This window comes from Contarinia nasturtii, unplaced genomic scaffold, assembly GCF_009176525.2.
Source record: "Contarinia nasturtii isolate CC-2019 unplaced genomic scaffold, AAFC_CNas_1.1 Cnas_scaffold_810, whole genome shotgun sequence".
In the NCBI taxonomy this organism is placed as follows: domain Eukaryota; kingdom Metazoa; phylum Arthropoda; class Insecta; order Diptera; family Cecidomyiidae; genus Contarinia; species Contarinia nasturtii.
The window spans coordinates 1,008,000-1,026,179 of record NW_022198157.1 but is presented as its reverse complement, the minus strand read 5'-3'; the positions used below and the strand labels follow the sequence as shown (position 1 = coordinate 1,026,179).

The following is an 18,180-nucleotide window of genomic DNA, read 5'->3' as shown; positions in this document are numbered from 1 at the left end:
TCGTAAAACGCACGTTCCCACTTCGAAACCTAACTCTATTATTATTTTCGATTTCAAGTATTTATGTGTTTTTTGTGTCCAGTTTTTGATATGCAATTCATTCTATTGACTTGTCAACAGCTTTGTTTTTCGATCAATTGAAGATTCTAGTGTTGAAGCTACCACATTTGAACTGGTGCCAAACCACGGCAAAACGATGAATATTACATACCGCGTGAAAAAAAAAGTGATTGAGAGAAAATAAAACACGGCGCCAGCAAATTGACAAAACACCATCGTTGAATAAGCTATACTCTAGCCGCAAATTGCCCGCAATATTCATTTCGCAATTAAAATCACGATATCTAAGTTTTAATTAAAAATTGAAATTAAATTTTGATTTCTTATGTGCGCAATATTTTTCCATCTGGAATATTAATTCGATTTACTCATTTAAATCAACTTTGATATGATGGAACAGTGTCACTGGTGTCCATGCCGTGAAAAAAAAAAGAAACACACTTTTGTCAAAGTTTAATTAATGAACTTTTTGCTATTTGTAACCTTGAGTTCAATGTCGATGGCTACCACGGTGAATTTTTCTCCGGAACTTTTTTTATGGCTTAGTTTACGTGAATTTCAGTTGAACGTCTTTCGTTCAGACTTTGCACATTCGATTTGAAGAGTTGAAACCAAAGTAATTGATAGATCTATTTGAATCAAAGGGTCAGACTGCACGACAAAGTCACAGACGCCACTTGATATGGAATCTAGTATGGAATGAAACTGATTGAAATGACTTGACTCGATTTAAATTTCATAGAGAATTTCATTTCATAGACGATTTTAGAATTGAAATGAATATCTGGTCTCTGGTGAAATAAATTTTTTTCACTTCATTCGGTGTAAGAAAAAAATGCGAACAATTTCTTTTGAAACTTGCATAAAATGGATCATCCGAACAAAGCATTCTTTTGCTCTTTGCATTTTACAACTATTTGCATAGTTTATTAGATGGGAAGCTGGTTGTGCCCGATTGTGATGTGTAATGTGAGTAATTTTTACACAAGACTTTCTTCAAGTGGTATTGTGTGCGATGCATGTGAAAATTAAGCATGTGCAGCCGAACACAATGTAATCCATTTTGCATGAATAATATAGTGAATCAAAAATCGTAAATATGAAACGTCTCAAAAGTGCTGAGAATGAGCAGTTTTCTATAAATTTCTTTCGCTTCCTCTTCATGATTGTACCGATTAGAATTGTAAGAAAAGAATGTCTATTGTTAAGCGAAGAATAAAACGGTTTGGACGAACGTTGATGTGAAAAAGTGCAGCTATTTTCATTGATAATAGCATTTTCACATATTCGGCATGCATGGAAGCCCATTTTCTTCTCTCAATTCCTCCTGTTCTCGCCTCAAACGTGGCTTGATTTAACCTGTCAATTTCGTCTTGGTTTTCGCATATATTTTGCATTGGACATGTCTCGAATCGATAAGTGTGTGGCATATAGGCAAAATGTGGTGGAAAATTCGTTCATGAATAATTCTAAAATGAATAGGAATAATTTGTTTGATCACCGCAAAACATTCGGCCATCTGTAAAATAGAGTCATTTTGCTCCATTTTAATGAATTGATTTGAATTTGGAATTGCAGTGTATGAAATGATGAGTGAACGAAAGCATTCGTTCTGTCTATTCCTCTACAGCAATCATACAATTTTCATTATTCATTAGCTCATTTGTGTCACAGCATGATTTCCATTCAGTTGTCATGGTCCCATCCCTTACATCACCGTACGACATTTTCTTTTACGATGACCATGTCATCTAAAACATATCCAGTCATACAACGCATTTTCCACATATTTCGCATTGTTATTGTGGATATAGAATGCCTTCGAATATTATCTTCATTTGTTCGTTTTGTGCCATCTTTCATTGCATGGTGCGTGCATAACAATAGATAGACAACATATTTATCCAATTTTAGCATCTATTGTGTACGATATTGTGTACCACTGTGTGTAGTGCATGTGCAAACAGTTCCTTTATTAACTATAACACAAACTAAAATGAACACGACGTGGACAAACTCTCTCGGATTTTGAACAGATGTGAAACTTTTGACACGAACTTTCTTTTTAGTTCCAATCTCGGTTACATATTTATCTACAACATAATTCTATTCGTGAATATTCTCCTATTTTTAGATACGTAATAATCGTGTCTCGCACAAAAACCGATGCTAAAGAAATGAATGTCACCCCTACAACTTCTGCGAATCATTAATATTATGCTAATTTTTTGTGATTCATGTAGATGCCAACACGCGCAATTCACATGCCGTGCCGTAGCGCAAAAATCTTCAATAATAAATTGTTTGATGAAGCGATGCCAATTGAGATAAAATCACGTATGAATTTGTACATTTTTTCACGTAATTGTTGTGAACTGGCGGGAGAGATATCCGGCTGTTGCATTCAAAATTGGCCCAATGATTATTATGATGATGTTGAACGATGAAATGTCGAATGATTCATTTCGAGTGTATCATGAAAAATGAACGAGAGAAATGAATACACCCGAGTGAATATTTTGGTGTCGACTTTTAAAAGCAGACAACTTTATGAATGTGATTTTATATCCCTGTGCGCGAAACGACAAATTACTATATCTGTCTCATACGTAGGTTGCTCCATAATTTTTTTAAAAATGGTACTTATAGTGTTGCCCGATGTAAACCATTGTCATATTCGTAAAGTTTGATGTTTTGGTATGTATTCGTGCCCTGAACCTTTTGTCGTACGAACGCTATTTGTATTGTTTACAGTGACTGGTAAACTGCGACTCAACAAAAAAATGAATTTTACACGTGAAGATTTTCGTAAAATGATTTACTACGATTTTCGAAGTAAATTATCTCAACAACAGTGTTTCGATCGACTTCATTTGGCCTTTGGCAATGAAGCACCAACCCTTCAGACAATTTATAACTGGTACCGAGAATTCCGTTGCGGTCGTAGTTCGCTCAAAGACGAGTTTCATACAGGTCGTCCAAAATCGGCTGTTGTGCCACAAAACATCGATGCTGTCAGAAAACTGATTATGGAAGATCGTCATGTGACCTACCGTGAGATTGAGGCATCTTTGGGCATTTCATCCCACAGCATACATACAATTTTGCATGAACATTTAGCCGTAAAAAAGATTTGCTCTCGTTGGATCCCACATAAATTGACCGATGAACAAAAAATGGCTCGTGTGAGTTGGTGTAAAGAAATGCTCAAGAAATTCAATCGTGGTGCTTCAAAAGACGTTAATAAAATCGTCACTGGTGACGAATCGTGGATATATGCCTATGAGCCCGAAACGAAACAGCAGTCTGACTGTATGGGTCTTCCAAAATGAAGATAACCCAACGAAAGTTGTTCGAGCAAGAAGCACTTCGAAGCGAATGGTCGCCTGTTTTTTCGGGAGAAGTGGTCATGTGGCAACCGTTCCACTAGAGGATCGTAAGACCGTCAATTCTGATTGGTATACCACCATTTGTTTGCCCGAAGTGTTTGGTGAAATAAGAAAAAACAACCACCGTCGCAAAATAATTCTTCATCACGATAATGCGAGCTCTCACACATCTTTTCAAACTACTCGATTTTTGACCGGTCAAAACATCGAACTGATGGGTCATCCACCGTACAGTCCTGACCTGGCACCCAATGACTTTTTTTTGTTCCCAAGCGTGAAGAAAAAACTACGTGGTCAACGATTTTCGACACCAGAAGAAGCAGTTGAAGCGTTCAAAACACACGTTTTGGAGATATCAGTTTCGGAGTGGCACGAATGCTATGACAAATGGTTTCATCGAATGCAAAAGTGTATCGATCATCTCGGGGAATATTTTGAAAAACAATAAAACCATTTTCGACAAAAAACAACTGTGTTATATATGTTTTTAAAAAAAATTATGGAGCAACCCTCGTATAACACAACCAATAAATAACTTTCAGCACTTGTTCATTGCATTATACCATGATTTTCGTGATAATTTATTCAAATTCAGTTTCACTCATTTGAAATTTAATGCTTTCTAAATGGATACGACGAAGATGACAAAAGCTATACCGATTTCTAACCAAGACTGATTTCCAATTGATATACATATTTAACGGTTAATTGATAAGAGAATTGATTCGCAGTTTTGAATACTAATGAAATTCAAGGTATATGTCGCACATTTGGATCATATTTAATTTCAAAATCTATTTGAACTTGATTCCTTGCAAGTTACAATTCATCTAATTAGATATTAAGTGTTCATCAAATGTCAATTCGAATTTTCAACCAGATTTCAACTAATGAAATTTCATTCCCATGCTGAATTTTACCATCAACAATTATAAAATGATTTAAAAAAAAGATGTTGAAGTGATGACACAAATATTCAATTTGGGAATTTACTCTGAAATTTACAAAGAAATTTTACCAATTTTTCTCGCTTTTCCGAACTAAACTTCCAGAACACTTTGGACCTGGTCGGATCCACCTGCTCCACAAGATTGATTTCCAGCTCACGATCACTTATAAATGCAGTTTACTTTATAACATCATGTGAGATGAAGTCATTTACTTACATTACATCAAAGCCAAAATATCTAACAACATCTACGGAATCAAAGCAGTTAATGTTTTGTTATGATTTTTCTTTCGATTTTTATTTGTATAATTATTAGATCGGGATAATCAAGATCAAAATTATCTATTTCATTGTTTTCATTCGGTTTAATTTACTATCGATTTTTACTCGAATACTTATGAGTCATATAAATGCTTAATAGATTCAAATATTGTAAAAGTCCAGTTTCCAAATCAAACCTCTTGGAAATTTGACGATCTTAACTCATTAGTTTATGCATAGCGTCAATTCATATCATTTGCCCTCGTTTCAAATCACGCAATTTATTTTGCTTGTGACTGTAGTTAAAATGGTGATTGGTATTCCATTTTTATGTTTAGCGGAGAAATTTCAGGTCTACCGCAATCGAATTATATTGAAAGTTTTATTATTACGTTTTTAGACATCGATGAAAGATACGATAATTTATAAATGATTGAAAACTATTGAAGCTTATTCAAAACTTTGTCGTCTACTACAGTTCATTGCTTTCCCAAAAAAAAATAAAAGAAAATAATGAAGAATTTCGCTTGTGATGTATCACAATCCGAACTTGGTAAAAAGTAGTGATGTTGCATGATAATCATGATAAAAACGTTCGAAAAGTCGGAAAGCAAGTCCCGGCGCTTGCTTTGCTTTTTATATATCGTCGCCGGGTAAATGCACATCTATTTGCAAAATAACGCGATAATAATAGATAAATCATGATTTATCTGTAGTGTTACACGACTAACTAACGATGTACATTCATGTCTTGTTGTTTTAATAAAATTTCATAAAATCGCGTTGACAAGAAGAATTATCTTCGGATGCAGTTTCTCACTGCACACACTTGCTCGCTCTCACCACTTTACGAAATTAATTTTAAAATTAAGTTTCTCATTTGTGTATACACTGTATGTGTGGTGATGATTAATCACACCGTTTTGTTTTAAACTTTTTTTCAGTTGGCTATTTCAACAAGTCACAGATATTCGCTTTTCTTTATGAATCATAATAATTTATGCGACGAAAAAGATAAACCGTATTTCAGATGAATCTGGTGGTTTCGCTTAAAGCCCCAGGAAAATAATAAAAAAAGCACATGTTGAAAAATGGCATCGTTGCTGGTTTAGTGCTGCGATGAAACTTTGATGTTAAATGCAACGATGGTGGCATTAACCGTTCTCTAATCGATTTCCATTTGAACATTTAAAATCATAACGTAAATTTTACAATGCAAAAATGAAAACGTTTGCTGATTTTGCGATTGACTTCTTCACAATCACAATATATGTGGTTGAAAATATATATTGCATGCACTCAAGTTTGTATCGTTTATTTTTTTTTTATTTCGGTTTGAGGCGCGACCATAATTTTCAACAACCACAGCATAAGATAACATTCAGCAGTCCCAACGGACTCATTCGCTCGCACTCACTCTCAGTATATCTTTGTCAAACCCTTTAATAGCTTTGTGTGTCATACGTTTTGACAGTGATATTCAAAGCGGTCGAATGTGTTTGTGTGGTGTTTTTTCTCATGTAGTTTGTTTCAATTTTTCATCGGTCACTCATTCCAATTAGATTCGGTCAGGTCATTTCCCATCATTGTTCTTCATGTTGTTCTTTTTATATTGGTTACCATTTTTCGGCTAAATCTTTATCCATTTGTTGAGCAAATTTGTTTGAATAGAATCCGTATGGTCACAGAGTAGATCAGTTAAAAATCGAATGAAAAAAAAAAAACAATCGGAGCCAAACCAAGGGAGAATGAGACATGTCGAAGCATGAGAAATAAAATCCCGTTGTACAACTTTGCTTTCCTTCCGCATGTCATCAATTTTGCGACAGTGTATTCGGTATGTGCGGTGGCTATCTTTCTCTTTTCCACATACAATCGACATTAAATACGAAATACTAAGTTCGAAAAGTGGCGAGAACGTTTTGACTTCAATATGTTGATTATTATTATGATTTGCTAAGGATATTTGCAAGCTTACATGTGAACGAAAGCCCTCACTGGCATATACTTACTTTGCCAAGCAAGTATTGACTAAGTCCCTCTTCCTACCCCCATCTCTCTCTACACCTCCCTCACTCTCACTCTATCTCTTTCCCATACAAAACCGAATCAAATGAGAAAATTTATTATTTTGAAATAGAGATGAAAAAGGGTTGGCAAACTCGCATTTACTTCCAGTTAACACTGGGCAAGAGTGAGCGAGAGACGGCGACGACATATAGACGACAACAACAACAACGACGATGATGTTTGCCACTGCAATCCGATACATTTTCATCTAATGGTAAATGGTTGCACATAAATTTTCCTCGTTATGGTTTTCTTTTTTCGATATTTCAACAAATCGTACCGCAAGAAGTGAGTAAAAAACCAAATACACATCAACATTGGAAGAAGTGTAGAAAGAGGATCGAAGGAGAAAAAAAGCAACACTCCGACGAACAAGCTCTGAAGCGAGCGAAAGCCATTCACAGAAATAATCGCTTTTACCCTCAATGTTTGTACGAGTGTTTTTTTTTTCTCTCGTTTTCTTCACTGCACAGCAGTAGATTTTTTTGGTTGATGTTTTAGTGACCGTTGGCGGTTGAACTACGCTCAGATAAAATGTTTTCTCATAAATTTTCCGCCCGTTGTTGTTAGTGTACGAGTATGAATTGTGTTTTTTCGCACTTCTTTTGCCTTATTCAGGTTTTTTTTTTCCTTTGGCCACTCGCATTGGATGAACAAAAAAAAGTCTTACTCACATTTCATATAGAGTTGACCAATACTTTATGATGCCCAACAGCCAGTGATACGCGAAACATTTGCAAATTCAGCAGCTATACAGTATACACTCCTAGAGAGATAAGGGGACCAAAAAAAAGACTCGGACTCGGAGTTTGCTTACACCAAGGGATTGGGGTGGACGAGTTTAGCTAAAGAAATGTGTTCAACAAAATTTTGCGTTGATGTTCCAGAAAATCCATAAAATACTACACAGAACCACTTGTTCGATATTTTTTTTAGTTGGTTTATTGATCGACTGTTATAAATATTTAATTAATCCTCATCTTATAAAAACATATCCACAGAACCAAAACAAAGAAAATATTGTTTTCTTTGATTGAAAAAATTGAGCGTTTCTTTTTCTTCTCTTTCATTCTCTATTCACACTTTTACCAAACGCTGCATTTTTTCGGCGGATTCATTGCAGACGCTGTACTACATCCGAATGCATCGGAAAACTCCTTTGAATTTGATAATGTGCCTGGGAGAGAAATAGATGGAGATGGTAAAATGCACTTTGGTTAGATTCCATGGGAATTGAAGAGAATTGCACCGAAAGCAATATCGAAGAGTTATTGTTACCTATTACTCGATACCGTGCTGGGCTGTGAACGGCCGTCTTCATTTTATTCTTCGTTGCCTCTGGTCGCATCGCGCCTGAAAAACTCATATGATTAATTATAGTTCAATTGTATTTAAAATGCAGAACTATTTACCACACCAAACTTGAGCGAAATTAAGGAAAAACAACTGTTTATGGGTGACATTTAATCCCTCCAGATGCTCTTGATTGATGCATTCAGTCGTTTGGCAATGATTTTTCAGCCATTTTTCGTATGCACGATATGCTTGTTTGATGCCACCATTATCAGCTATATTTTCACCTTGCGTTATGATTCCGTCCACAGCCACACCACCGATATCGTTCATTTTATAATTACCATACTGTGATATCAAACAACTCGCACGCTGATGGAAAACTTCAATCGCTGGTTCGCTCCACCATCGATTCAAATTACCATATTGGTCAAAAAGACGCCCTTTATCATCAAATCCATGAGTGAGTTCGTGACCGATTACAACACCTACAAACAAAAAATGGAAAAATTCTAATTAAAATGTAATTGAAGATGAAAGTCAAGCCAGGAACAATGAAAATGTGAAAATAACCGATTCCCCCGAAGTTGAAGCTGCGTGGAAGAAAACGATGATAAAATGGGGGTTGTAGCATGGCTGCCGGAAAAATTATTTGGTTCTTATTGCGACTATAATATGCATTCACAACAGCCGGATTTGTATTCCATGTGGTTCGATTGACTGCCTCCCGTAATTTGGTTTGTTCCGACCGTGTCAAATGGCGCAGAACATTTAAAATATTTTCAAAATATCGTTCCGGATGAATATCCAAGTCAGCGTATTTTTCATTAAGTTGCTCTTCATTTAAAATATAGTCGGGATACCCGATTTTCAGTGACATTTTATCAACTTTCGATTCGGCCAATGCTTTTGTTTCGTCATCCAACCAATACGTTTCGTTGATTATTTCCCGAAAAGTGTCTTGCAATTCGTGTGTCATGGCAAGCGTGTCTTGTTTGCTGTTATCATCGAAATATTCGCGTACAAACATTGCCCCTGAAAAATTCAAATGAATTAATTATAAACGTTTAAAGTTTAAGTTGCAGACACATTTACCAACGGCCATGCCCATATTCGAGTTCACTTGATTGACGCAAATTTTCCATCGTGGCGGTGATTGTTTTCGTCCAATTAAAACATTATAAAATTGTTGTTTTGCTTCTTGAAATCGATCGTCTAAGCTATTTATGCGATGTCGTACAAATTTCCACAGCATATAATTGGCCACTATTCGGGCGTCCACATTGTTTATCAAATGAACAACGTCTTGCATGAAATTGAGCGCAAACATAACAATCACTTCGTTTCGATCAATTTTTTGCTCTAAAACAATTTGCAAATAGTTTTGCCAATCGATTTCGGGCACATAATCGTAGAGCATGGCAACGGTCATGCGTCGATACAATTGAGTTACATTTATTCGTTCTTGAGGAGATGCCATTATTGATGCCAATTCAATTTCAAACTTGACAATTTCTTCAGCCGCTTTGATGCTATCGTTCACATTTGCGCCACACAATTGAATCACTTGCTGTGCAAATGCTTGATACGCTTCGAGGTAAACATGGTTCGATGATTTGATAAAATAATCTCTAGTCGGCAGGCCAAGTGAATTTTGATCAAATTGAATGACGTTTTCGTTTGAGTTTTTTATATCCGGTCCGACCCACTGCATGATGAACACATCATTATTATAAAGACGCAATTTCGCCGCCAATTCCAACCAATTGAATTTTGATGCATCCCATTTATCGCCATCAAGTACGGGCCAACCTCCCAATGTTTCAAGCAATGCATACAATGGAGTCAATTGCCGTTGTTCCAATATCTCTGAATTCATGCATGATTTGTACAGATTTTTTGCTTTTTTCTCCGCACTTACGATTGATTTTTCGGCATTTTTACTTCCTTTGATGATATTGATTTCAATCGAATCTGCACTTTCAGTTAATGGCATTTCACTTGTACTTACATCATCATCGATTCTACTGTTGCTTGTGGTGCTGATGCTATCAGTATCCAATGTCTTTATTTCACTCTCTGCCAACAAACCATTTAATTCAATATCCAAAATTTCACGTAACATTTCAAAAGTGTCATACGCAGCTTTGTCTTTTGGTATTGGATTTAATTTATCCCAATTGCCTGAAAAACTCATATGATTTATATTATTGAAATTCAATTATATTTTAAATGATGCAGAACTATTTACCACACGCATACTGATAAAAATCTGAGCAAGGCGGCACCGTCGAATCCATATACTGTTTTATAATTTCCACTTGACTATTTCGTATTTGATCGTATGTCTTGCCACCTTTCCAAAATGTTCGTAAAAATGCCGGTATTTCCAATGGTTTATCACCGACCGTCTCTTTGTTGTAATCGTCGTTTGCATGCGTGCTATGTGCATCGCTGTCATTATTTCGTTTGCTTTGATTTGCGATAATGTCGTCAATTTGTCGACGTCGTCGTCGATGCTGAAAATCTCCCGGCCCATGTTCATAGCTCAATCGATTAAAATCAATCGAATCATCATATTTATTGATCCATCGTCTTAATTGATCAACACCATTTGATTGATTCATGTGATGCGTTTTAGATAGATTACCGCCACTACCGTCGTCATTGATAACACTATTTATGCGTTCTATTTCATCGTCCGACATTTCGCGATATCGACGCAAACACATTTCCGATGGTATAAATGAAGTGCGAATATCACGAAACAAATCTTTGTCATACATATCAATCGATTTTTCAACGCCATTGGCATCACGAAATATTTCACAATTATGATTGATGATTGCCTGCAATTGATTCACATCCCGTGTTTGTAAACGATGATACGCCTCCAAATCGGTGGACATTTTTACCCGTTCGGTGGTTGGTAATACTTCGATGCGACCAGTGAATGTGCTCGATATACGCATCATCAGTACAAATACAACAATAATCGGCAGTAGAATGATAGGTAAGACTAGTAAAAATTTTATAAACTGACAGTCTGGACACCATTTTACTCGTCCACTTTTTTTATCCACACCGATGCGACAATTTATTGAATTTGTTACTGATGTTTGCGACTTCAGCGGCGGTAAGTCATTTGGCGTCACTGCCTCAACATCAATGCCGCACATTTCATTTTCACCCTTTCCACTCATTTAAATGCACCTTCGTTTGTTATCAACCAAACACACGAATGTACACATAGAATGTTTTCAGATCACACAAAATAAGATACACGTCAAACCGTTCGAGCACTCATCGATCCATTGCTGTTTTAGAATGGCTATACAGTCAAAGTGCTCACATCTTTTTATGCACAATCTTAAATATAATAATTATCTCTTTTTTTTGCTTATTTAATTTTTTGTTTCTAGCACTTGTGACACTTTTTCGTTCTCTATGAGGAAGAAATATTGTATACGGTTTTCGAATAAAATTCGCATACGTCTTGTGATCGATGAACTAGTTTTGAGGCATCACGCGGGTAAAACTTGTTTCTTTGCAATTCAATTCGTTGCGAGTAAATTACTGCAATCGTTTTCGTTCTGCTTTTGCGATAAGATCTTGCTGTGAGTGAGCTCTTTGTACGTCTTGATGCAATGTGCGTGTCAAGCTATTCGTTCTTTCTATCTTGTAGTGTATCACAGTGCCTTAAAGCGAATTTAAACTCGTTGAACCAATTTAAATCAATTCAAAGTAATCAAAAACATAGAATGATGTACACACACGCTCACTCACACACACACAGACACATCGACCATAAACACAATTGTCCGAAGTCAATGGACAATAACGAAGAATACAAAACAACTCACATAATGCACATACACATAACTGAAGTGAATGAGAAAAAAAAAAGAGAAAGAGATAGAGATGAGCTCAAACAGCAATTAAATAATAGAGAGCTTGAACAACAATCAAAACAACAATCACAATAAATATAATCGACACAAAACTAATAATAGCCTCGGGACTATTCTATTTCATTCGATTGATTTAGAACATTTTTGCATCGCATTTTATTCCCATCGAATTTTCAAACTGCGCCAAATAATTTATAATTTAATGAGAATATCGCTGTATGGACAATTTCACAAGTGGGACTATTTGCAATCAAATGAAACGAAATTGCTAGATTGCTTCTTCTAATGACAAAAATATTCAATAACCAAATGTTCATAAAGGAAACATAAAACGAAATTAAAAAAAAAGACTTTTTCTTTTATTGTTATCAAATTGAATCAAATGCAATTGCTTCGCATTCTCAAGTCAATTGTAAGCGAAAAAAATGCATGCGAGCGCACTCCAAAATTGTAATAATATTCTCTTTAAATTAATTGATTTATTCGAATGGCATGGCATTTATTTAGAGCAAATTGTTGTCAATACATCCAGATAAAACTCCATTGATGGCTCGCTCGCGTATACACATGCTCAACAAATTAACAATTTTTGTTGTCTTTTTTCAGTTGAAATTTCTATTCCTAAAAACAAAGATCTACAACGGAATAGAAACGTTTGAATGGCATTTTGTTTTGTTTTTTTCTTTCGTCGACAACAATTTATGTCGTTAAAACACCCACGACCTCGACCTACCTCTAATTTAATCAATTCAATTGAATAAAACGCATGTGCCAGATTCCAAACAGCGCCTGAAATTGCAAGCACCGTTTTTCAATTCGTTCCAGTCAACCTTGCACATAAACACAGTCGTGGGTGCCGTTAATAATAATAATGGCAGTAAAACATTTCATGCGACAACGGTCTTTCCGTACATCAAACGAAAGAAATTGTATCGCATTGAAACCGGGAAATCAAAGTTACCATTTAATAGCTGTAAATATACGTATTTGAAATGCACCCTTCTTTGTTTTGTGGCCATCAATTTATGTACTCTGTACGTCTCCATTGACGTCGACATACTTGTATATTTGCAAGACTCAATTCAGTAGCATTGTCTTTTCCGTGCACTTTATTTCAGCAATCATCATAATAAAAATGAAGGCAACATAAAAATCGAAACCGTACTCGCGCCATTTGAAGATATGCACGTAATATAATTCAACTGAAACGCAGATATACCACACAACTGAAATTCGTTCACAATATTAATCCAAGAGCTTCAGAGAATCGTTACGTGGCGCTAGATGTAGTGGAACGTGCGGTTGTACAAATGACGATAAAATGGTTATCAAATACACCATGCCGATTTTTATGGGTGGCGCAAGCGAAACACACAAGATACATATTCCAAACGTTTTAGCGATATAATTTGCTGATGATTACTTCTCTTTGAAACTTCTCCTTTCACTTTTTTATAGTTATCAAAAAAAAATTATGATTGTGTCAATTATTATCATTTTCCGTATTTTTTTTTTACATTTTATTCAACTTTTACGTCAATATAATCGAAAAATGTTTGGATAAATGCCCGAAATTCAATGAAACATATTTCCAGAGCTGTTATTGGTACCGGCGATTTGAGAGCACTCACTGGTGCATAGTGTCACATCTGAACACTAGAAAGAGCAGTACTTGCAAAATAAGACACTTATACGGTACCTATAACAGTTCTTTTAGTATCTTGCATCACTCGCTACCGTTTATGTTTCATTGATATTTATTCGGGTATATTGGAATCTCTATCAGCGATATCGGGTATTTGTTAAAACGGCATTCCTTGGATTTGATTTTGGTTTCTTTATCTATATGTTTTCTCTAGGTTTATGCTAGAGTGTGAGAGCGTTGGTGCGGTGTTTTTGTGTGTATTTAGTTGAGAAGAGAGGCGATTGTTTCGTGTGCTTCGGTGTTCTTTTGCGGGGGTAGTTCAAAATGAATTCATCACAAACATTCTCTATCTCTCTCTCACTCTGCCTTTCTCTTTCTTTCATTCCACCAGTACAGTGAAAATATCTTCAGTGAGACTTAAGTAAACGATTCGGAATACACATTGAGTTTGCTGAGCTTTTACTATTATTACTTTGGCTGCGAGCAATCTATATTGAAATCCTTTTCACACATACGCACCCACACATGCATGCCCATGTACAAACTTAAAAACTATCGTTTGTCGATTGTGTATTTTTGAGTATCGTACGGTGTCTTGAATTTGTTCATTCTCTTTATTATATTGCATCAGAAACTGGTTGTCTCTTTCGATTTCACTTATGAATCTCTCTAGCAATTGTCGTTGTTTTTGTTTATCTGTGTGCATTTTGGTTTGGCTTTGGTTCTTTACTCTTTCTCCCTCTCTCTCTCTCCCTTTCTCTTTTGCCGGTGTCGATGTTGTGTTTTATTTTTTCCGTTTCCCTTTCAACATTTTGTAGATAACTATGTTTATCTATTTTATTACTTTGTTGTTTTTTATGCTTCGGTCTTTTCTTGTTGTCGAAGTTTTGACTTGAGCATATACACATATCGTCACAAACATTTTGCATTGCATAAAGACGTCGAAATGTTAGTCAATATTTTGTCTGTGAAATAAACGAATACGCTATCTTTCAACCACAAAATGTTGTCTTGGAATGCATGATTTTCTCAAAAATCCGGCTTGTGCACCCTCCCGATAAAGAGCAGAGCAAAAAAAAAAGAAACATAAATCCTGATGAGCGAATCGATATGAATGGCATGATACCCGTTCGATGAAACGCACAAAACGGCGAAACTTTTACGGCTAAAAACAACAAATAAATGCTATTTCACCAAATACGAGATACGATCGATAGCAACAACAGCAGATATGCGCACCCATTGAGATATTGTCTGACTGTGTGGCGGTTTTCGCTACAATCGGTTTGCGATGCAACCAAATAAAAAAGAATTATTTATTGAAAAAGAAACACAGATCCAAAAGCCCATTAACCACACAGAAAATGCGCTCAACAACAACTATTATTTCTCTCTTCCTCACTCACCCACCAAGACCCCCAGTACGAATATTCTCTTTCTGTGTGCATGCAGAAGTTGCGCGTCAGCACAATTCTTTTACTTTTTTGATTCGTAAAATGGCATTTTTCGATTATATATTTTGTTTGGTTTGTTGCATAGAACACAGTAGCTAAAGGGCATTCTTTCAATACTCTCTTCCTCTCCCCTATCGCTGTCTTTCTTTCGTTTTCGCCATATATGAATGAGTGTTGTGTCAAACAAATAAATTTTACTCAAAATGCTACACAAAAGCAGAAAATTACTTTATCATTTCGATCGGTCTTTGTGTTTCCGAGTGTGTATGTGTGTTTGAGAGAGAAAGGAAGATTTTTTTTATTCAGACGACCAATTTGTGAATCTAAATCGAACGTTATTTCTCTTGCTCTTTGTATTTTTCATGCAGCAATTTTATCTTCTCTGGGTACGATGTTTTCTTTGTAAATTTATCATGTATTTCTCAACGAATAAAATAGCTGTAAACTTGCAAGATCTATGAATCAGATATATGTATTTTTGTTTTGGTTGTTGTAACCAAATTGGTGTAAGCATCAAAATGCATGCGATTGTTTTTATTTTCGCCAATTTTGGGAAAAATTGGTGAGAATGCAAATTACATTGGCGGGTTGTATGGTGGGTGTATGGCATACATGTTTCGATTTTTATCTATTATATGATATCGACAATGTACAATTGATAGCGGAAAAATTGCACATAGAAATAATCAGCGGAAGATTAAAATACAGTAAAAACTCACGGATCGCACACACACCATATCCATCGATTTTGATCCGAAGATTGGCAAGGAATTAAGATTAAAACAGCGTTTGTATTATGAGCACAAAAAACATCGTGTAAAAATATTATATTTAACACGGCGGCGATGTACCAGACTACCATACAAGAGAGAGAGATACATGTGCATAATGCATATTCTTCCTCTTGTTACAGCCATTCAACGCAAAATCCGATTATTGTGGTAATAAAATGATGCAAAAAGCCGGCTTTATGATATATTCAAAATGCGCTCACACTTTAGACAACCTGAAAACCACACACATAATAGACGGTTTTTTGTTAAATTTCCACATTTTAATTAAATAAAGATGTAATTTTCTGCCTGTGTGATATACATGCGGTGGATAGTGCATAGCAATGGTTTTTAGATTGTGCATTTACCTGCAATAACATACTTCAATTATGATGAATGAATTGGTTTTGTATTATATTTTTAATTCATGTGAACCTGAACGTACTAAAGTGACAATGACTACACGCATCGCATCGTTGTGTTCGTGTGGTTTGAGTGTTTTTTATTGTCTAACACCGATGGCGCTTGTTTGCTCATTTTATGTTACATTTCGTCTTCCAAGTCTCTCACTGCGAATATAATTGATGAAAACTCTTCGATTGTACTCAATTCATGTTATTTACCCAAGTACTCTCTTACTCTCTCATTCTCTCTCTCTCTCTCTCCATGTTTTCCATAGTTATTGTTCCCGTTTTGAAAGTCGGTGTGCGGCGCTAAGCTTGGGCAAAGGCGTTAAAAATACATTTCATGCACAAATGCCAAAAACATTCCCTCTCTATACTGTATACAGTAACACTTGATCCAGTCGACAGCTGCAATCGAATCAAAAGTGTGACAAGTGCAATTGTGTATGCGGCATCAAGTGCTATTGATTTTCCAAGCGAAATGCTTGATGTACATCGCATTCGAATACGTATTCGAAATGTACGAAATGAGCAAAAATAAAATTCCAAAATTGCGCACTTCAGTGTGCAGTACACTTTATCGAGTGTGCACTTCAATGTGAATTTACTTTGTTAAAGTTTTTGATACCGGAGAATTTTCTATGAATGCATACAAAATGCAACCGACAGACAGACTGAAGCGATTGTTGTGTTGATAGTGAAGTTATCTTCATTCATTAATTTAATTATATATTATGTGTGTTCAGTTCAAGCAACAAATAAACACATTAGTCTTCCTCTATATTGTCAAGTGCACATCATTTCACACTCAACTTTTCGCATAAACTGTTAATTGCATAATTCGAGATGCTCGCGCGCGCAAACAAACAATCATTTCGATTTGGTATGTCTTCCGCGTGCTTTTTTTTCTCTCTATTCTACGGCGCTTTCGCTTTCCGTTGTCCCATTTTTCATTAAATCAAAAGTATGATAATTTTACTCGAGAAAAAAAACATATGAAAATTCTGAAATAAAAACAAGACAAGAAAGTTTTGACCCTTCGCATTTCCTGGCTTCCAATTCATCGTGTCTCTAATTGTGAAGGTCATTCGGTTGAAGAAAACCATCCAAATAAAACAGAAACACTCTCATAATTTTGATGGCCGAATCTGACTTTTCATGACTTTTCATGTCATTATCATCAACATTACCATCGTCAAACATATAACGCATTTGAATAATTCTGTGCAAATTTTATTCTTTGGGGGGCCTTTGTATGAATACATTATTTTTCATGCACTTCTTTAATTATCTGTTTCTTTATTTCTTTTGCAACAAAGTTTTTCTTTCTCTCCGCCTTCACACTTATCACTCTCTCTCTCACTCTCTCACTATCTCTCTCTCTCTCTTTTTCTGTATTAATTTATTTTTCCTCTATACAGCTGCGTGAAGAAAAAAATAATTCAACGCGAAACGAGCAAATTGCTTAATTAGTTTGAGGGAGATTTACAAACACAATGTGAAAACATGAATTTGAAAAAAAAAACGAAGAAAAAAAAGTAAGGAAAAAAATAAAGCAAATGAATAAGAAACCAACAGCAGCAGAAGCGTTCAGTGAGTATGAACGCGTCAACACATACATAAATTGATGAATACGAATGAAATAATGTGTGTGCATCGCTCATTCGGCATGTGGTTTTACTTTGTACCGAAAATATTGGGGGAAAAGCAATGCCACCGTAATGGTTTCATTATAAATGAATATGAAAAAATGAAAGAAAGGAAAAGGTGAACATCTTCAACGCAATTACGTTTTGTTTATAAATACATGTTAATTTTTTGCAAAGTTTTCAGTATTTCATCATCATTCAAAGTAAATTGAGATCAAAAGTTTGTGCAAGCATTAATGCAGCGAAACAGTGATTTTTTTCTCATCAGTAAAACAACAATTTTTTGAATTTGTTAATTTTTTTTTTGTGCAAAGATAATATT

At 35.4% G+C, this 18,180-nt stretch overlaps 1 protein-coding gene across 1 annotated transcript; it reads right to left on the bottom strand.

Annotated features, from left to right (window-relative positions):
• Nucleotides 1-7,663: 7,663 nt before the first annotated feature.
• On the bottom strand, nt 7,664-11,670 carry LOC116342090 (neprilysin-4-like). Its single transcript, XM_031769581.1, has 6 exons — nt 10,274-11,670; nt 9,118-10,206; nt 8,596-9,057; nt 8,142-8,510; nt 8,008-8,082; nt 7,664-7,906 (listed from the first exon to the last, which is right to left on the bottom strand). The coding sequence occupies exons 1-6, from the start codon at nt 11,223-11,225 to the stop codon at nt 7,815-7,817; spliced, it is 3,039 nt and encodes a 1,012-aa protein (XP_031625441.1). The 5' UTR covers nt 11,226-11,670; the 3' UTR covers nt 7,664-7,814.
• Nucleotides 11,671-18,180: the final 6,510 nt, after the last annotated feature.